The sequence below is a fragment of the Amborella trichopoda genome, chromosome 2 (genome assembly GCF_054954075.1).
Source record: "Amborella trichopoda isolate Santa Cruz 75 chromosome 2, AtrichopodaSantaCruz75HAP2 v2.0, whole genome shotgun sequence".
Classification (NCBI taxonomy): Eukaryota; Viridiplantae; Streptophyta; class Magnoliopsida; order Amborellales; family Amborellaceae; genus Amborella; species Amborella trichopoda.
Genome location: NC_142337.1, coordinates 5,291,683 through 5,314,197, shown reverse-complemented (window position 1 = coordinate 5,314,197; position 22,515 = coordinate 5,291,683). Strand labels below are relative to the sequence as shown.

The 22,515-nt window shown below is 37.4% G+C and overlaps 1 protein-coding gene across 18 annotated transcripts in view; it reads right to left on the bottom strand.

The window, feature by feature from the left end:
* Positions 1-3,713: 3,713 nt before the first annotated feature.
* Positions 3,714-22,515, bottom strand: part of LOC18443085 (Cysteine proteinases superfamily protein) — a 37,187-nt gene continuing 18,385 nt past the window's right edge. For 4 of the 18 annotated variants that reach the window (XM_020672806.2, XM_011628309.3, XM_011628308.3 and 1 more), the window contains 5 exons: positions 22,314-22,387; positions 22,118-22,166; positions 21,645-21,729; positions 12,437-12,493; positions 12,093-12,354 (listed from right to left, as the gene is read on the bottom strand). In XM_020672806.2, the coding sequence (XP_020528465.1) occupies positions 12,311-12,354; positions 12,437-12,493; positions 21,645-21,729; positions 22,118-22,166; positions 22,314-22,387 (309 nt within the window). In that variant the 3' untranslated portion in view covers positions 12,093-12,310. Of the gene's footprint in view, positions 4,167-5,318; positions 5,554-6,149; positions 6,476-12,092; positions 12,355-12,436; positions 12,494-21,644; positions 21,730-21,874; positions 22,167-22,313; positions 22,388-22,515 lie in introns of those variants that run through there. The other 14 variants (XM_088857556.1, XM_088857555.1, XM_020672804.2 and 11 more) reach the window with 8 other exon arrangements.

The following is a 22,515-nucleotide window of genomic DNA, read 5'->3' as shown; positions in this document are numbered from 1 at the left end:
CAATTAAGCTTAATGGATGAAGATTATGTAATATCTTTGCTCCACTGGCTCCACAATTCGAAGCAATTGACCATTATTACTCTCTCCCTCTCTCTAAAATTCTTACCGACCTAGTATAAGTAAAAAAGAGTAGAGAGAAAGAGACTATAATTTATAGCCACCTAGTAGTATATCTAATGAATCAAGAGAGAGACTATAATTTATATACCTAGATATGTAATGCATTAGAGAGAGAGAGAGTGAAAATTCTACCACATTAAACTACTTAACATTGGGGTGCTTATAATGACTATCCACCTAGTGAGAGAGAGAAGTGGTAGGTGAACTTCTAGATAGGGAAAGAGAAAAATAGAAAAAAATATTGTGTCAATTTTATAGGTATGGTTTGCATAAGGTGTCAACCTAAATAGTTAAGGCGTATCTTTGAATTGTGCCAAAACATGCAGTTCTAGTGCGAAAACTCTTTAAATGATCGAAAAATCTATTTATGCCTCGAATCATAAATTAAAGCTCTAAAAATAGTTCGGATCGATGAAGTGGATGGAAAGTGCCTTGCACTCGATCTTTAAATTGTGCCAAAAGATGTAGTTCTAGTGCGAAAACTCTTTAAATGATCAAAAAATCTATTTTTGCCTCGAATCATAAATTAAAGCTCTAAAAATAGTTCGGATCGGTGAAATGGATGCAAAGTGCCTTGCACTCGATCCAACAACAGGCCTCTACCCTTAATGTAATGAGATATTGATTAAACAATAATACCTCATTATTTGAAAATACATTGTTCCAATGAAATGTTACAAGATGTACTATTTTTAAAGCTTGTAATGAATTTTTCTTTTATATTTATACATCTTGAAGTCAGGATGTTCATTTAAAATCACATTTGGTATATACGTATTTTTTAATACATTTTATTTTTATACTATAAAGTTATACTTTATAGTAACTTTCAGGATGTTCAATTAGAATCACATTTGGTATATACCTATCTTTTAATACACCTTATTTTTTTAGTATAAAGTTATACTTTATATTAACTTTTTTCCAATTTTATTGAAGAAAAAAAATAAGTAAATAAACTGAAGTAGGATTAACAGTTTAAACCCAAGATATTAATATGGAATACGGAGGAAAGGACCTAAAAGGCAATCCCAGTATTCAGAAGGGCTTTTTAGTCAATTAACTCCACCCCACCCCAAATCCGAAACTGACACGAGGTAGAGCGCCGCTTCAAACGCCACGTGTTTGGCCACGTAGCTACTGACTCTTCCTGACACGTTGGCCACGCCGCACGTGGAACACTTTCCCCACACACGGCCGTTCCGACTCGGATGGGGATGCTTCCAAAACCGAGCCGAATTTCAAAATCAGCATTTTCTCAGAGTGAAGTCGAATGCGGACAAGTGGGGTGACTCGGATTGTGACTCTACAGAGTCGTAATGTATGAATCGGTGTGGCAAGTTTTGAGAATGTGGCTCTGGCTTCTTGACATCCAGCTGGCATTGACACCTGGATTCACACGTGCAGAGTGTCAGGTGGGGCCGTCTCCGTGTCACGGAAGAGGACAGGGACTGCTTGACACGTGTCGTGAGTTGTCACGTATTTTTCATTTTTCACCGCCTCGCTTTCCCTTATTCTGTTTTGTAGCGCACAAGTTCCCCCCCCTCCGCTATTTCTCCTTTGTCTGTCTTCTTTCTCTTGGCTTTTTTTTTTTTTTTTTTTTTTTTTTTTTTGTTTTTCCTCTCTCAATCTCTTCACATAATATTTTGGCCTCTCCAATCACTCTCGGAAGATATTACATTTTTTTTAATCTATCTAAGATCATGTCGACTAATAGAATAGTATAAGCTCAACAGTTCAGATTGAATCTGGACCGATTTAACGATTACGTCTGTGTTTTATATTTAAATTTTAATCTTTTTTCTATAAATTTAAATCTTATTAAATTTAGACATCCACTAAAAAAAGTCATTTGTTAATAGCCTCCTTTTCTTCTAACGTCTAAATATAGTAGCACATAGTCTAACTAAAAATATGTTTTTTTTTTTTTGATAATTCAGTGGGGAAGACAAGATCCGACCTTGAATAAAAGAGATGGAAAAACTTGATTCACAGAAACGACCCTAAATAAATTATACTAAAGATAAAAAGATAATGATGATGACGATGATGCTATATTGGCTTACACACTAATAATAGACTAATACACTCCCCAACTTCTCTCTCTATCTCTAAGTTTGAATTGCTTAAAAATAAATGTTGGTTTTGCCAAACATGGTGGCCGGTTGGGTTTACCCACTTCTATTTTTCTTGAAAGCAATAATATTCTTGGATTATTGAGGAATCCGAATGCCAAAAACAAGACTTGGGGCACCGTTCAAAGTCTTGACATTCTCCTATTTGTCTTTTTTATTTCCGCATTAATCTATTTTGGCTTTTCTATTTTTTATTAAAAAAATAGGGGTGGGGCTCAAATGACGAAGGAGCCCTTGACTATTTGTGCTTGGAAGTTAACATAAAGCGACATTTTTGAGGCTATTCTCGTGATTTTAGTGTGGGGGTTTATTTTCTTTGGCTTTTATTAAATTATGTTTTGACCTTAATTGCTTAGGATTTAGGGAATCAAGGCAAGTCGTGCCATGAAAAAGCGAGAAAAAAAAAAAGAAAAAAAGAAAAAAAAGGAAAAGAAAAGCTTCTTTAAAGAAATAGCATTGAATGGAATTTTGGTTAGACCCACTTGTTTTCGTGATACGTTCCCACTCCTTTGCTTTGGAATGAAGATGAGAGAGAAACAAATGAAAAAGAGAGAGAAACAAGAGAGAAGAAAAGAAAAGAAAAAGTAGTTTGCAATACAGATTCCTTATTTCCACCGCCTATCTTGTTATGTTATTCTTATTGTTACTCCCATCAAACCAACCGCATCCATTTCCCTCCATTTTTTACTTTATATCCACCCCACCCCTCTAGGGCGGCAATGGACCCGACTAGACCTGAGTCCCGATGAGTAGACCCAATCTCTGGCCCAAATATGGGTCTAAATTTTGGATTCGAAAAATCAAATCCAAATCCAAAACCTGGAACCAAAGACTATTCTGATTCAGGTCTCGATCCAGTCGGACCCCACTTGTTACCACCCCTACACCTCTCCATCACTCGAGAAAATCCCTTCCAAGATTCTCTCTCACACACACCCCACACAATATTCTTCCAAGTCCTCTCTTTCCACCATTCTAAAACTCTCTCTCTCTCTCTCAATAATGGAACGCATGGATAAAGCTCTTGAAAAACTGAACATACATGCATGCATGTGCATGAGAAATATCTTCTCAGCAGACATAGATCATGCGCATATCAAGTACACACAAACGTACATATAGTGCTTTTGTAAAGAAGTTCAATGAATTCTTTGGCTTAGACATAAATAAACAATAAAAATTAGAAAGAATATTTTAGCTTTGTTTTCACTTTTCATTTATTTGCCACAAAAGCTGTTGAATTGACGGTTGAGATCCAATTGGGTACAATGATAGAGTTGTGTAATCCGTATGTTGCTGTGTGGATGATATGGGAATCTCATGTGTTCATTGAATCATTTATAAAACTTTTTCTAACTTTTTTTTTTTTCTTTTCCTTTTATTTTCCTTTCTGTTTGGTGGGTGGGGTGGGCAAAATCAAAGGACATTGACTTAAATGTGCTGTTTCACTCTCTATTCTTTTCTCAATTCAAACCTAAAGCTTGTGGTCATGTCTTCTTTTTCCTTTTCCTTTTTTCCATCCCATTTACAAAGAATCATCTCTCTCTCTCCCTCTATCTACTTTTCTTTGTGGCCATGATGGAAACGTCACACCTCTGCTGAGAATATCTCAACCGCCCATCTCGGCTTTATAACACATTGTTGAGATTCAAAGTTTGTTACATTTCAGCACTGGAAAAAGTTAGGTGTGACATGTAAGCATGAGTGCTAATCTCTCTCTCTTTTTGGCTGGTAAAATGGATTCGAACTTTAGACCAAAGTCTTGCTGACTTTATGCTCCAACCACTAAGCCATGAGGCCAACATTGTGGTCTCTTTATCTCTCTCTATATCTCGCTCTACAATGTGGGATTGGATTCCTGACCAGTCTAAGCACCAAGTGTTCGAACCATGCGATGGATGATGCCGAGGTCTGAAATTTTGCACACCAGTCACAGCCAAGTGGGAAAACCAATATTTCAGAAAGCGACGCTCCTCCAGACAAAAGTAATTAAGAAAAAGAATCCAATAAAGGAAGAACCTTTGGATCTTTTCCGAAATTTAGTCTGAGTTTCCATAAATGGCGGATTCAGTCTAATCCATAGATGACATCTTGAGCAGTACAGACCAACACTTGGTCGAATTTTTCCAAAATTAGCTCATTCACAGTAATAAATGGACAAAATCTCATGCAAAATGGACCAAGATTTGGCCTTTAGCACAGGACAAAATTCAGTAGCTTGCGGACAAATTCAGGAAAAAATCTAAGCTGAAAAATGTTAAGGATTTTACATGCATGTGTTAACAGATGGTTGTATTTGTTAACAGATGGTTGCATATGTTATTATTAGATGTTATCGTTTAGTCATTAGTTGAGAGTTCATTGTATGTGGCCAAGTTTTTTATCTTATATTTGTTAGTTGAAATGAGCCAAACCCCAGTCAAATTTTTGTCATCCGCGTGGTCGAAATGCAGGTAGTTATTATAATGGAGTTTGAGACAAAGATAGGTTGCATGAAAGTTTCTTGACGCATATATCGCAGGTTAGCCACATGCCAAAAATGAATGCATGTTACATAAATGGAGGCTAATTTTGTCATGTAAGGGTATCTTGGTCATTCTTGTAATGGATTTCGCCACCTGACCAACTTCAAGGGCATGATAAGGGATATGAACAGCATTTTGGTAATTACAATACAAGGGGCAACTTAGTCATTTTTGTTGTTGCGGCTGAAGTTTCGCCTAACCTCGGTGCAATAAAGTGTCAGTGCCAGTTTCCAGCTGAAATATCACTGCAGTTCGCGCTAACTATAAAAACTAGGACCTGGTTAAGTTTTTGCTCCAAATAGATCAAATGATGGAGAATATCCATTTCAATCCCTAGTAGTCACCTACAAGAGGGGAATAAAGAGGGGAAGGATCAATAAACTAGTTGCAGGAAACAGAAGTAGATAACCTCTTATGTCATTTGGTTGGGAAATCTGCAACATGGTATATACGAACTTTGGATAACCCCTCTCCCCACATTCTACCATGCTGGTATATGAATTTGTACCTTACCATGTTTGATCATTTCATGAAAGAATAGATTGGACGCTATATGTATTGATTGATTGTAGGCCAACAAAGGCATGGATATTTATGGCTTGTTTGATCATCCCATAGCAATTATTTTAGTTCTTCTTTATATGTATTGATCGATTGTAGGCCAACAAAGGAATGGATATTTATGGCTTGACCAAGCTTTAAGGACCAGGACTCGAGAGCATATGTACTCCTCCTGTCTTCAGTTTATGAACCATCAGAGTGACATGCAAACCCTATATGCAAATCAAAGAATACATGAATTTATTTTTCATGTATTCTTGTACAAGAGTGTAATAAAAATGCCAATTACTTAGAGAAACAATGGTAAGAATACATGAATTTATTTTTTCATAATCACTGGAGCAATTATCTCATAATTTCCACTATTGTATTAACTGATCACAAGAGTTCAGCTTTGTTAATCAGTTTCTATCTAACTACTGGTCTACCTTCAGCATATGGTATATACTCTCAAGTCATATTTCTATGGACAGTATCTTTCTCCTCTTTCATAGCTTGTTACAAAAACCTCAGACACTCCTTTTATTTATAATGTAACAACTTAGAGAAGTTCTGCAAAGGAGCAAATCTATCTAAATTTCTTCTATTGGTGAAACTAAGCTCTTCACGCTCTCAGATGAAGAGAGAAATGCCATGTGCCAATCACGCATTGGTCATTTTGTTTTGCCTTGTCCCTAACCTATAAAGCACCGTCCAATTAATTATCCCGTTAAAGAAACCCTAGGTTCGAGAAGCTATGTCACATCCTAGACGCGAAAAGGCCATGTAGGAGAGTAGAAGGTGAAAAAATATTGAAGGAAAATAGAAAGAGCAAACCTTACTAAAGCTTGGATTCTTTAGTTCTTCCTGACAGAGAATAATCAATCTTTTTTTTTTTGAAAGTGGAGAATAATCAATCTTTTACACGAAGTTCGAATTTCTTTTCCTACCAAGAGGGAAACTGCTAATTGGCAGCAAGTCATGGTTTAGATTCATCAATAAGAAAAGGCAAAAAAAAAACACTCATGTAGAACGATACATATCCTGTTGCGTTGCAAAAGGGTTCACTCAGAAATATTGTTGTTGAATGTAGTAAAGACATTCGCCCTTGTAGCTCTTGGAGAAGAAGATAGGTCTCTCTGTAATATTAGGGAGCTGAAAGAAAATGATATCATTAATGATTCCAGCACGGTACAACTTATATATACAATAAAGAAAAAAGAATGACTAAAATACCCTAATGAGGATGGCTAAACCACCAAGACTGCTCAAGAAAAACCTGAATTGTAGGATGGTGAGTGAATTGGCAAATAAGTCTACGAACTGGAGTTGTGATGAAATATGAGGCCACATATGAGTACCAGAGTCAAAGTCCCGTCGAACAAAATAACAGCCAAGCTCAATATGCTTAGCATGATCATAATAGACCGGATTGCTGGAATCGAATAACACTTTTTTTGTCACCATATAATAGGGTGGAATAGTGAGATGAACACCCAAAAAAGAAGTTGGTCGGTTGCAAATGGATTTATACTATAAAGCACAAGACCAATGCAACCGTTGACAGATACAAGGCATGATTAGTTGCCAAGGGGTTCACAGACTTATGGAATAGACTCTCGAGAGACATTTGTTACTGTGGCTAAGATGAAATCCATTCATGTCCTTTTGTCTCTAACAGCTAACTTGGAGTCGTTGCACCAATTGGATGTCAAGAATGCATTCCTTCATTGGAAATTATAGAAATTGTGTACAAGAAGAAATGTACATGGCCCTGATTGTACATGTGGATGATATTGTTGTAACGTGTAGTTGTTCTAAGGATATTCAGCCACTCCATGGTTTATTAGCAAGGAAGTTTGAAATTAAAGATCTAGGTCCATTTAAGTATTTTCTTCGGATAGAGGTGGCAATGTCTAAGAGGGAAATCTTTATCACTCGAAGGAAGTACATACTGGACCTTAACGAAACAGGAAAGCTTCGGTCCAGCTAATACTACTTAGTGAAGCTCCCAAAGATATGGATATGTTCAAAGGTTAGTGGAAAAAGTGATAAATTATTTCATGTATATGTCCAAACATTGCATCTGCTATAAGTGTGATTGGTCGGTTCATGCCTGCTCCATAAACTACTTATCTTGAAGCTGCTTACAAAGTTCTTAAATATTTAAAGTCATCACCAGGCAGAGGATTGATGTTTTCCAATCATGGACACTAGTGTGTTATCGCTTATACAAATGCACATTGGGCTGGTTCTAATGTGGACCGAAGATCTACATCAGGCCATTGTCTCTGATTGGGGGTAACCTTGTGACCTCGAAGAGTAAAAAATAGTCAATTGTAGCCCATTCACGTGTAGAAGCAGAGTATCGATCTAGGGCTCATGGTGCACGTGAATTGTTTTTAAAAAGTTTATTACAAAAAAATCTTATTATAATAGCTTGGTTTTCTTGTGAGGAGGTCAATGTACTTGTATTGTGATAACAAGGTAACCATTAGTGTAGCTCACAATCCGGTCCAGCATGATAGAACCAAGCATATGAAGGTAGGCTGACATTTATTTGAGAAAGAGTTACTACCAAGGAAATTTACCTTCCTTATGTGAACACTGAAGACCAGCCAGCAGACATTCTTACCAAGGCAGTTGGGAAACCTCGACTACAAGTGATCCTACACAAGTTAGGCATGAGGGATATCTATCGGTTTTGTGAATGTTAAAGTCAATACTCTTTTCTATTGCCTTTAAGTCCCTAAGGATTACTGTGTCTTTTCCCTCACGAAAGGATATCATTGTAGGCAAGTCAAAATCAATAATATATATCCTAGGAGGGACATGTGGGTCAATTTTTCAACTCCACGTGACTTCCAGTCCTCTCTTCCTTTTTACCTCCATGTGATTCCCCCTCTCTGAACCTTTCTCTTCCTCACTCTAGATCCTCAACTCCATCTTTGTTGTACATTTTTTTGACTTCACCCCTAATTAGAGGAACAACCTAGACTAGCTTCGAACAATATACAATAAGACGATAACAGACCCATACTCTTAACAATATTAAGGAACGCAAATGTTTTTTGGTTAAGCAAGTAAACCTTGCTAAGAAACCAAGAAATGCAAACTATTGCATAAAGAAGCATAGTAGTCATGGGGGCTCGTATTATGGAAGACCATCAACACATACCACATTGGAGCCTAGAGTGTTGGATAATGTAGAACATTATTCCAAAAGGCGGACCGCCTAGCGCCTAGGCGATATAGGAGGCCTAGGCTAGGCAGTAAACATAGGTGCCCTGCCCTTGGGCGCCTAGGGCTTGCGCCCCGCCCAGGAAAATGGTGAGATTCAGGTTCATTTCAAACATAAACCCCATTAGAACCCATTTTAGAGAGATAGAAACCTCAAAAAACTAGATTTTTGTGATTCCATAGGACCGAAGGGTTTTTAAAGTTACGAGAAATCGATCTAAACATCACCTATTGAGATTTGATTTAGTTTAGGAGATTTTATAAGTCTAGTAGAGGGTTTTTTTAGAAGATTTTAAGATTAGAAAGCATCTCAAAGGTGGAAGTTTGGAGATCGAGCAATCAAAGTTAAGTGAATTTTTTTTTTATTTTTTTTATTTTTTATTACTTGTTATTTTGAGATATGTTTTTCGGGAAGTGGTGATCCTGATTGGAAATATGGCTATAACCCGAATCCTTTGAGAAAAAATTGCATAAGATGCAATTATTGTTAAAGAATACAAATGGGGGCATAAACCAGTTTAAGAAATATCTTATCTTGCCGGTATCAAGGGGATGTTGCTTCATGTAAAAAAGTTCCTGATGCTATTAAAGAGGAGATAAAAAATTATATGATGAATCACTGTCTTGCTAAGTTGCTATCTTGGATTATATTTTTCTATTTTTAGCATTCACTATGTGTATGGACTATGGAGTGCATCGAGTTTGGATTATGGTATGGACTATGGATATGGTCTAATACACTAATCCCTAATAGTTTGAAGTTTAAACTTCAAAGTTTGATTTTTGAATTTGAAACTCATGGAATTATGGACTAAAATATGTCTCAATACATATTTTTTAAAATTTTTTACACAAAATTTGACCTTAAAACAACTTTTTATTCTACTGGGCCACCCAGGTTCCGGGCGCTCACCTAGGGGCTGGGCGGCCTAGACCCCAATCACCTACATGCCGCCCAACGTTTTTTGGAACACTGATGTAGAGTGTCCACTACTGCAAATGAGAGATGTCCCTGCTCAACCTAGATGTTAAAAATGCTTTCCCAAACAGCTCCACTTGGTTTTCCAATACAGAGGGAGGCATAAAGTACACAAGAAAATAAGAAAGAGCAGCCTTTTTTATACCATATTGAGAGAGCAGCCTTATTTAAGTTATTTATTATTCCTGTTTACATTATATGTCTCATCCAAGTGAGAAAATTACTATCACTGCATAAATTGTGTTACTATATGATGAGCACTCCAGCAACTAGAGAATGATTGCTAATTAATAGCCTATTCTTGAGATAACACTTTTGCCACTAACCTCTCTTTATATTTGTCAACTATACGATTAATCTTAAATTTGATTTTCTATATACACCTGCAACCAACATTCTTCAGGGCAATGGAATGAAATCTCATATATGGACTTATCGAGAGCATCGAGTTCCTGTCCACTTGCCTGCTGTCAAAAATGCTAAGAAGTCCCCCTCAAGTAAGATTTAGTTCTAGTTATGATACGAACCTGAGGTAAAGATGAATTAACATTGACATGACAAGGAATAAGCCAATACGAGACTCAAAAAAAGTATCCAATGAGCTCAAACTTTTTTGATTCTAGTCAGATCAGTGTGGGAAAAATTAAACCTAAATGGTTAACAGGAAATGAAGCCAGAAGCAGTTCAACCGGCCTAACTGGTCATGTCCCGGGCGGTCAAAAAAGTGTAAAAAAATAACAAAATACAAAAAAATAAATAAAATATGAAAAGTACATTAAAACATGATTAAACAAAGCACATCCAAATGAAGTTGAAATCAATGAAAAAAATGGATTTAAAAAAAACGATTTGTGCCAAAATGTATTTTTGAAATTTTCCAAAAAAGATGGGAAAAATGAAAAGATATGTATTAATGGCCAAAACAATTTCCAATCTTAGCTAAACTTATGAAAAACATTTAAAAATGCATTACAAACAAAATATCTTATTTTTTGGGAGTTTATATAAATTTTTTTGAATGTTTTTTTAAATACCCGGCCGTTCACCAAAACCAACCGAAACCGGAATCGGCTAGTGGCCAATTCCGATCTAACCGGGAGAATAGAATTTGAACCGTCCGATTTTTCTACATTGAGTCAGATAGATCAAAATGCTTTGTGGCATTTGGCTTTCTCCTGATAAATGTCTAGAACATTAGGAAAGGAGAGGGAGCAACCACTTAATCATTGCACCTTTCAAAGAGTTGTTCATTATTTGATACTCCTGATTTATTTACTTGATAAGATGGTTGACTTCGCAATTCAAAGCACAAATCCGTTGCTTTGCTTAAAAGAACACAAGATATAATCTTATGTTTAACATCAATGCATGTCGTGAAGCTTTGAAGTATTGGATATATACTTGAGCCCGGTATGCACGGAGGTATAAAACTGCATAATACATCACTTTTTATTATGACAAGCATCAAGAAATGTTTACCAAAACTAACAATGGCGTTTTTTTTTTGTTTTTTACTTCATAGATTCTGATTTGGCTTGAATATCAACAGTGCAGACAGAAGCGTAAACTAGTTAGCACAAAAATCAGAAGTATAATATTATATAATATTATATTATATTATAGTAATATTATATATTATGTTATATTATATTATACATATATTATCTAATGTTATATAATATAGCATAATATATATTAATAATAATAAGTATATTATATTACATAATATTATATCGTATTATATAATATTATATATAATGTACAATAGAAATTACATAAGAATGTATTATACATTATAGATAATATTATATTATACTATATTATATTATATGTTCATATTTATTTTATTAATGTAATTTCTATTATAAAAGATATATTTATAATAATATTGTGTATTATATTATATAATATAATATATATTATATTATATTAAGTATATATAATATTATTAATATATTATGGAAGCAACTACGCAATACCTATGGCGAAAATGAACAGTATTTTTGCCCATAGGCTCGGCGCCATCCGATTTTTTCGAACGGCCTGGATTAAAAGACCGCAACAGACATAGTAGGTCCGTTGCAGTATTTTTTCATGCCAAAAACACGGGCAACCGCCATGGCTCCCATAGATCTGTGGCGGTTTTTAAGAAAAAACCACTACGGACATAGCATGTCTGTAGCGGGGAGAAACACTATTCAATTTCGCCTATAAGAGTTTTTAAGAGTTTTCCATATATTATACTATTGGTTAACGGACTAGTTACCAAGTTTGTGTAACTAGACAATCAAAATGAATCAATATACTCATTTAATATTGCATACTGCATATGTTTTGTTTTCTCTTCAGCAACAATTAACGACAAACTCATAATAAACCTTGGACAAGACCTTATAATCATCGTGAGAATTAAGTACACACGCATCACAGTATTTCTTTGCTACACAAAGTACACTGCTTGTAGTCATTTCATTCAAAATGGAAATAAGGGGATGCGGTGGCTTGGCTATTAAAAATAAATGTGATTAATCTCAAAGCACCAACCAGAGAATGTGAAAAAAAAAAGGACTTACTTAATGAAAAGGAATAGCATAGATACATGGATAGAACTGCACGATTCACATATTAAACATCACACAAGTACGATTTCGATGTGATACTGAGTTAGAGAGCACCATCAAAATGGAAGCTACTGGAATTGATTATTTACAAGGCGGAAGTGAGAAGCATTCACCGAGTCAAATCTCAGATCTCTACAACTGGAGGTTCCTCTAAAATAACCAATGCTTCTTTTTGGGGACTCGACTTGGAACCTCTGCACGATAGAACATGGACATCATATACTATTCTGGCAAATTCCATTGAGCTAATACATTTAAATAAGATGAACCAGTTACCTCCAGTTCCATATAAGGAGTTGTAATGTACTTCACACCAAAAACTCAGCCAAAGTTCTGAAGCAAACACCAAAAAACAAAAAAAGGAATAAGCAGAAGTCCATTAATAATACAGATAAACATATAGAGAAGTCCAAATGTTGAGGCTTAAGTAATACATCATTCAAACAGAAACCTTACCATCATTCAACCACAAAACAGATGAAATGGAGGGCTACCATCTTATCACACACGATGATACTGATCATGCTACTAAAACAAGTACAATAATGATAAGGATTTAAGTAATACCTAGATGGGATATCACTCTCTTTTTATTATACATATAACTTTTTGAATTAAATATAAGAGATAAAGGGATATACAGAATGTGATTGTTTGTCAGCATACAAAATGTGTCATGTACAGGTGGTTTGTACAAAATTGAAGCAAAAATGTGACCAGAATCCTCCTTAGGCTTGGCACCTTAGAGTCTTTAACAAGGGCATAAGCAGCTATAGTTGCCTCTCTCCATATGTCTCCAAAACTTAGATAAAGGTAGCTTCTAGTCTCCAAGGGCAGGGGACAAATTGTTTTGCCAATTTATCACATTCATAAAAGTCCCTTTCGACAAACAAAGAGGATCACTTTTGAGGCCATCCAGCAGGGCCTGGGCTTCAGTACAGGTGGAGTTGGCTAAGTCAATAGGTCGTAAGTATGATAGCATAGTTCTGATGGAGCACTTTCTGAAGATGCCTTCCAACCCGGCTGACCCAGGGTTTCCAAGACAGCAACAATAGAAGTTGAGTTCATTCACACAAGGAGCAGGAGGGAACCAATGGGTAGATGATGTAGGCAAGTGTTGAGCATTATGCTTTCTACAGAACATAACTTTTCATTCGTGACTCAGAATAGCTATTAGTGGTACAAGTTGGAAGCTTATTTAGAGTTCTACAACATCTAAACTAGTTCCACCAGTTTTGCTTACTGATTTTGTTAAAAAAGGCCTCTAGAGGCCTGAAAATGGCATCCAAAGGTTATGCCGCAAATTTGGAGATATTTTCATCATTCGCACCTAGGATTGAATTGTCTTTTCCTATATTCTTTCTTTTTATTCATGGTTCGGATCTAAAGTTTGTACTGGATGGTCTAAAATACGATTAGGTTAGGGTTTCGTTTATAAATAGAAATGTAAGGATGAAGTCAGTTTGGAGTCCTATGCTTTGTATTTCCTTATTTTCACCAGAAGGAGCAATTGGAGCTCCGCTTGTGAGTTCCCACCTATTTCAATTGATCCATTAATGTTGTGTTTGTTTATCTTTCAATTTGTTCCATTTACATCATCAAGTATTAGAGTAGGTGACCGCCCGAAGCGCTGTAGATGATGGCTGCTAGAGGAGGCCAAGGAGGCCGCAGCCATGGTGGTAGTTTCATACCTATGCAAGAGGACATCAATGAAATTGATGAGATGATTCAAGGAACTAACGTGCAAGGTGTGCCAAATTCATTATGATCAGGACTTGAGTTTTCATGAAAGCGATAGGTCTAACCCGCAAAGGAAAACCCTTGCCACAATCAGGGATAGAATGAAGCTCCACTTCATTACCAGGGGAGGAATCTTGATATCCTTGTGGACACCCTATGCTGGCTAAGGAAGTTACCACACACTCACAACCCCAAAACCATAGAGTCTAGTCCTAGAGCATTCCTAGACCTACACCAGACGCAAAACCTAGCTTTTTGCACCAACTTGACACCTAGAAACCTGAAACAAACACCTTAGAGTCCCAACACCATAGGCCCCTCAAACCATTAAAAATCCGTGGCCAACCTATCACCAGCTCATCACTATAGAGAATGGGAAAGTATAATTGTGAATGTATAGAAGCCAATTCTCTTACGCTTGTAGTACAACTATGTCAAAACTCAAGACAATACAGCTTCAATTTTACATAATATATTTGAAATTCATCTTACAAAATGAAATTACCGCAAGGTCACTGAGATTAGAGTGAACGTATAACTTCAAAATACACTTAAAAACAGAGGATACAACTCAACTAGGGTCCCTTGTCCATTAACAAAACAACATACTTAAGGAGATCATCAAACTACAAATGTAGGAGGTGCTATAGAAAATTCTGCACCACTCAAAATTACAATGCAAAACTATACATCAATAAACTCCATAAAACTCAACATGACATGATCTCCAACATAACAACACACATGCTCAAGTGTATAATGCATCATGACCATGGGAAGCCGATTAGAGCTCTTGGGTGCCGGGATTACGGCCTTGGGTCTTAGCTATGTGTAATTGGATAAAATGTGATGACATAGCTCAAAATCCGGCCAAATTCATCATCTCAAGAGTGGGAGGCCAAGCATCTACTGATATGAACTTATAACATTGAAATCTTTCTCAACAGTTTTCACTCTTTTCAAAAGGTCTGTAAGATTCCACCCAAGAGAGGGATTGAGAGTAAAGTTTTGGTTAGATTTGTGGTTAGGACCTTCCCCCCTGCATGAGGAGTTCCCTACACTCTACTCACTAGCACGAAACAAAGAATCTTCAATAGCAGAGGAGATGACGACGATTGGTGGGCGTAGAGTTTGGAACCCCTCTTTCCGAAGGAATCTAACCGAAGAGGAAACCAGCCACTTCCAGGTTCTCTCATCAACCCTACACTCTATCTTTATCCTACCTTAAGGTAACAATGATATTGTTTGGACCCTAGCCTCATCAGGGAACTTCTCGGTTGCCTCTTTCTATAAAAGCTTAACCCTGTCACCTACCCTCTCGGGATCTAACAACTTGGCACAGTTTAGACTTTGGGCCACCATTGCTCCACCTAAAGTCCAGACCTTTAATTGGCTAGCCTTCTCCCACAAAGCCCTCACAGTGGAACACCTACAAAAGAGAGGGATCCCCATCCCTAATAGGTGTGCTTTGTGTGAATGTGAGGAGGAATCAAATCTCCACCTTTTTATCCTTTGTCATTTCTCCTACGACCTCTGGGGGTGAATACTGCAACTGTTCGGTATCAAGTGGGTCACTCCCCCTTCGGTCAAGGCTTTGATTTCTTATGATCTTGATTCTTGCTGGCCTAAGGCCGGAAGAATCTTGTGGAAGGAATCCGTAGCTGCAACCATCTGGACAGTTTGGCTGGAAAGAAATTCAAGAATCTTTCTAGGCTCTAAACTCCAAACTCCAGCTCTCTTTCACAAGGCAGTATTTCTGGTCACCTTTTGGGCCTCAAACCACAAGGTCTTTTCGAGTATTCCAGGGAGTTTCTTCCTTAGCCAATGGCACAACGTCCTCCTCCATCAAACGCACATGGTCACAAGGCCAAATATCTGGCAACCACCTCCAGAGGGTATAATCAAGTTAAATTTTGATGGGTGCTCCCTAGGTAATTAGGGTCCAGCTGGGGTAGGGGGGGTCTTTAGAGATCATGAAGGCAATATTCTCTTTACTCTTTCAGAGTACCTTGGCTTTAAGGACTCCCATCAAGCAGAAGCCTTGGCCCTCTTATTTTCCTTGAAAAACTACAATCAATCTTGGAGCTCGTACCTCATAGTGGAAGGTGACTCACAAAATGTTATCTCCTGGGCAAGTCGAACAAGCTCTCCTCCATGGCTTCTAACTCCGATTTTTTGATGAAATTCACCACACTTGCAGGGCTATGGACGTCGCTTGGAAACATATCTGGAGGGCGTCCAACGACTTCGCAGATCGCTTGGCGAAAGAGGGAGCTAGAAGTCAAAGTCAAGAAGTTCAAGCTGGATCCACCTCCTTTTTTGCGCAGGACCAGTGACACGCATCTTAAACCTTTCTGTTCATAGGCTTTTTCTTCAGTTGTATTTTTTGAAAGCTCAATGTAATAGGGCGACATCTATAAGCCCCCTCTTTTGTACATGATAAGACTAAAATATTTTTTGCCGAGTCCCCATGTGTGGGTGACTTCGGATCACCATAGCCTTGTAATATTACCTCATTTATACAAATTAACTTTCTCTCAAAAAAAAACATGGAAGGATTTGCAAATATCAAGTGATCTAAGCAAGTGGAAATTGTGGAAGAAATCAAGGCTCTTAAAACACAAAACTAGTTCAATTGAGTTCACAAATCGAGCCACATAATTTTGGCACAAGCTCCTCTTATTAAAACAATTTGAGGCATCAAAATGATGATTTAATTGACTGATTTAGTGAAGAAAATCTCACAAAAAATCAGTCACAAATGCTCAAAAAAACATAGGGAAAAACTCATAGAAACTAGATCAATTTATGCATGGATGATTCCTTCAACTATATGGATCAAGAGAGATCAAGGTAGATTCAAGAGATCAATGATCTAACATCAAAAAGATGAAGATAGCTTGCTGTAATTGAGAATTTACAGCAAGAGGAACAAACTAGAATCAAAGAAAATGGACGACATCTTACACAATTGACAAAGGCCTTAAGACTAGATCATCCATAACTTGAATTTGAGCTTTGGATCACCATTAATGAAGTCATGAAAAAGCTTCAATGAAGCTTTCTCTCACATAACCTTGAAAGCAATTTTTTCAAAGGAGAGGAGGGAAGAGAAGGCCCTTGCGCATGCCACTTTAAGATGGATGTGTGAGAGAGAGAGAAAGTGGTGTGCCACTTAGAGAGAGAGATTGTCAACTCATATGAAGAATGAAGGCTCAAGGGGGTACAAGGGGGTATTTATAGGCTTCTAACCCTTAAGTGCATAGATGCTCCTAGATCGATGAATCTTGGCCATCCATGCGTCATCCAATGGCTAAAAAAAGAGGTTTGATCCTAGCCCACCATCCACCATCATGCCATCAAGATGTGTGGTATGGATTTAAACACATTTATCCTTCTTCAAATTCACGCAAATTTTCCTTGTTATTAAAATACCCATGCTCTTTATGTTTAATAATACCAAAAACCAAGTTGGAAGGCATACTCCTATGATCATTTCACAAAATTCCAGCAAAAAGCAAATCTCAGAAGTTTCCTCCATTTTATAGGAGCATGTGGGGCTCTAATGAAATCATGTCACATAAGTTATGTAGTTAATTGTACATTTACCATATACCCTTAGGGCTAAGCCTGTAATTACAAACCCTATGCCCCTTCTAGAAGCCCCCACACATGTACAAACCCCTTGATTTTTGCATTAAACATGTGCTAAAAAAACAATTTCCTAAAATCACAATATTTCATAAAATACAAAAATACAGTACCCGTCACTTAATACAACAATATGCATAAGGACATGGGGTCCCGAAGGGGGTTGACGTCACCCCACGTCATCCTCCCCAAGGGAGTTGTAATTGCTTCTGGTTCTGAGACTAAGAAGCCTCGGGTTAGAGGCCCTATGGATAGTTTTTTGCCCCAGCCTAACCCTGAGGTTGCAAGAGAGAAAACAAAGAAGCAAACCACTATTGAAAATACAATGAAGAAAGAAGAGAGAGATAGAGTTGCTTTTTTTATTGCTAAATGGTTTTATGAGGCGAACATTCCTTTCAATACCGCTTGCCTAAGCAACTTCTATGCCTTGGTAGAAACAATTGGCTAATTTGGGCCTGGGATGAAACCCCCAACCCCATATGAGCTTTAAGAGCCTCTTTTGAAAAAAGCGGTGAGTGTCACGAAGGATGCTGTAGAAGTTAAGAAGGATATAGAGTTTCTATTATAACTGATGCTTGGAGTGATAGGAAGAGAAAAAGTCAGATGAATTTGCTTGTGAATTGTCCTTTAGGGACTGGTTTTTTGAGGTCTATTGATGCATCTGATTATACAAGTGATGCTCATTACATATTCCATGTTATAGAGAAGGGAATCAAGGAGGTTGGGGAGCATCATGTTGTACAGGTTGTCATAGACAATGTTGCTCCTAATGTTGTTGTTGCTGCTAATTTGTTGCGCATAGCTTATCCTAGAATCTTTTGGACACCATGTGCAGCACATTGTATAGACCTCATGCTTGAGGCACTTAGCGGTTTAACCGAAATATCAAGTGCAGTGAAGAAGGCAAAATCAGTCACAAATTTCATTTATAGCCACCATCTCACCATCAGCATGATGCGTAGATTTACAAAGAAGAAAGAGATTGTAAGGCCTGGGGTCACGAGATTTGTGACCCGGTACTATACCTAGATAGCATACATTCGAGGGGAGTGCAGTTGATGCAGATGTTTACCTCGGATAACTGGAGAGCATGCAAGTGGTCCAAGGATCAGGTTGGAAAAAAGGGGAAAGATATTATCCTTTCTAAGGCTTTTTGGCAAGGGGTGAGGGGCGCTCTTGAGGTATTTTTTCCTCTTGTCAAAGTCCTTCGCATGGTTGATAGTGACAAGGCTTCTATGGGCTACATATATGAGGCTATGGAGAAATGTAAAAGAGAGATAGCCCAAAATATTGATGATGATGAGAACTCTTACAAGTCTGTTTCAAAGATTATTGATGAGAAGTGGGATAGGCAACTACATCGGCCATTGGATGCAGCGGGCTATTATTTGAACCCAGCTTTTTTTTATGTTGACAAGGATATACACACAAATAACTAGACTTAATAACTGTGTAAATGTGCTAGTCCCTAATCCTGATATCCAGGATATTATATGTGCTGATGAGCTGATAAATTACAAGTGCTCACTAAAGTCTTTTGGGAGTCCAATGGCGATGAGACAAAGGACCAAAATTGATCCAGGTAGTAATAATATTTTTAAGTTCATCAAATTCAAGTAATCAAGTTTCACTTTTATAATTCTATTATTTATTTATGATTTTATTCTATATCTTTGCAGCCAATTGGTGGAGCCAATCTCCTAATTTACTAAAGTTGGCCATTCGGATCTTAAACCTAACCACTTCCTCGTCCGGTTGTGAGAGCAATTGGAGTTACTTTTGAAGGGGTAAGGGTAATTTGTATAATTGTATTAGTAATACATGAACCATAGATTTTAATTATTTAATATTAGTTTCATTTGATTTTGTTAGATTCATACAAAGAAAATGACCATGCTTGAATCAATGAGGCTTAATGATCTAGTTTATATCAAGTACAATTGATTCTTGATGGACAGGTTTGCTAAGAGAGATAAGAGAGACCCCTTCCGATAAAAAATATGGACAATGCTATGGAGTGGTTATTTGATGATGCGGTCGAGGGGTATGAAGGATTGACATGGGACATGGTCATGGATGCTTCAAGGACATCAGCCGATCCTCCTAGGGCCACTAGATCTTCTGCACAGAGTATGAGGGTAGAGGCAGAGGACGAAGAAGAGGCAGATTCAAAAGAGACGGAGGAGGACGACCAATATGTCGAGGAGGGTGACGACTCCGATGCATATGATGCAAATGCAGTTGACCCTACTTTTTTTGATGATGAATGATGAATAATGATTAAACTTTGAACATTGATTGAAGATTCTTTTGAGTCTTCAAGTATTACTTTCATTTTTGTTTTCTTCCTCTTAGTTGTGTATTGTGGACAGTAGATTTGTAGTTCCACTGGTTTGGTATTTAGTAATTGGTAGCTTTGGTTTGGTAATTTGGTTGGTAAATTTTAAGTTTTAATTGGATATGGACCGGCTTATGGTTATGCTTATAGAGTATGTGCTGATGTGTAGTATACTTTTGAATTATGATGTGTCCTATATACCTAATGCTTATATTTTATCTCGTAGGGGATAATATCTGGGAGTTTTGTTTTCCACTACTCAATTGCAATGTAAACCACCCTCTGTATCTTTTATATATATTTTTAATGAAAATTGCTTACTTCTAATAATAATAATAATAATAAAATGTTTATTTTTATTCAACTGGGCCGCCCAGGTTCTGGGTGCCAGCCTAGGCGTTGGGCGGCCTGGACCCCCTAGGCCGCCTAGGACTCGCCTAACGCTTTTTTAACACTGTCCTCCACATGGGGTGACGTGGGACCCCTAGGCCACCACATGGACACCCATCGGCCATTTGGATATCCCGTGTGGGTCATGGGGAATTGTCCTTAATTGCTATTTCTTGCAAGCAATTTCGAAAAAAGCATTTTCTTGTTTAGAAAAATCCAGAAAAAATCCCAAAAATCCACAAAAATCATTTTAATGATTTTCCATCAAAAAATGTTACTCTAATAATGTTTAAAAAACAATTACAAGGGAAATTAGGATCCTTTGATTTGAATTACAGAATGGAACACTCCACTTAGCTAGACCCAAAATCCAAAGCCACCACCTCGGTATGACTCAACAGACTCATGACCCACAGAGTATAATCACGATCTTAACCTATCAAAGTTAAACCAATGAGTAACCATGAATCCTCAAGTATAAGTGGATTTCAGGTACACCTCCTATATGACAATGCACACACAAGGTACGGGGTTCCTTTGTGTGTGGGGGTTCCTCTCTAGGTACATGTGCATACCTCTTGCCATTAGATCCCTGGAAAAGCAGCTTCTCATGCATTGCGACAGTACAAGCAAATGCTACGAGAAAATATTCTAAGAGTTAGCGATTTAGGCCAATGCCCTGTACAAGCCCTAGCCTTCAAGTACAAGGCTATCTCATCATCGAACTCATATCACATAATCATATAAACATATAAATCGTATCGCCTTGGCCCATCACTCAGTCATGAGGCACAAACATAATAACTGACCCTGACTAAGAGGTAACCCTCAATCCTCTCAGTAACTCCCAAGCATATAAATCCTCCTCATGACTAACTCGGGGTTCTATGACTCTTGGTCCTAATGCACCAAGATCCTAGTCATGTAGCTCTTTTACTCCAACCGAAGTTAAGAGCAATCAAAATGTTGGAATTTAAAGCCTTGAAAGGACATAATTCCAACAATAATGCCAATGGAATATAGTTTTCCATAGCACATTGGGGTCACCACAATCCAATCGAATGAAGGAGGCTGATGGAGAGTGGGACCCACCATTTGGGTCATGTCTTGTTCTAGTGAGCCTCACCTAAAAGCCATCACCATCAGTCATTCGATTGGACAATGATGACCCCAATGAACTGTTGATTTCCACAGTTCATTAGACTATAGTGTATGTACCCTGTGACCTATTAAAGAGAACTTTCCTCCTCCTTATTGGCAAAGATCAGAAAAAAAAAAAAAGAGTAATATGCAATGCCCAAGTTTAACAGCTATAATCCCCATGCAATTGAAGAACGTCAAATTGTCAATAACAAATAAAATTACCTTTGGAAGGATCTTGGTCCTTTGGCATAATTTCGATGAAGCAAGAATCCCTAAAAGATGTGAGCAGACAAATTTTGGCTCCAAACTGTTCACGATTATACCTCAAGGAGTTAAAAAAATTTCTTAATTTTAATTCACAGCAGACAGCAGAAATTACCCACATAAATAACTGATAAGAGATTAAGCAGCTGAAATAGAAATGGATACAATCGAAAAATCAATTTTTTTACATGTATACTATAATCCAGTGGACTATGACAAACCAACATCCAGTGGAACCCAGTGGAACAGGACATGACCCAAAATGGCAGGTCCCATTCTTCCCCCTTCACCATCCATCATGGCCTTGGCCATTGTTACCGTGCACTATGGTTTTCCATACTCATTGGATTAAAAAGATATCCTTTCCCTAAAAAAATTTCTTCTCTCCAAGAATATCATGCGGCAGTTGCCATTCTGAAACCAAAAGTTACCCGGTCAGCAGCTGCCTGCAGAGTAACATGATCTCCCCACTCCCCTGATCTGAAAACGAAAAGAAAAAAATGAAATAAAAAATAGAGTCAATACTAAAAAATTCATGGCATGAGTATTTATGAAGACAAACACGAAATATTCTGTCCACCTATTGCAGAGAGTCTCATGCTACACAGACATGCACACGCATCTCACCTTTTCATTTTCTTTAGGTAACTTTTGTACTTCATCGGAACATAACCTTCATAATATTTCTGGAAACGTTTGAGCTGAAGCAGAAATAGCACAAGATACAATTATCCAAACCTTTTCAATTTAAAGAAACTCCAAGTACATATACATCCTCATTAGTACCAGAATGAGAAAACAGCTCATTTTATTAGGTTACAACTGGAAA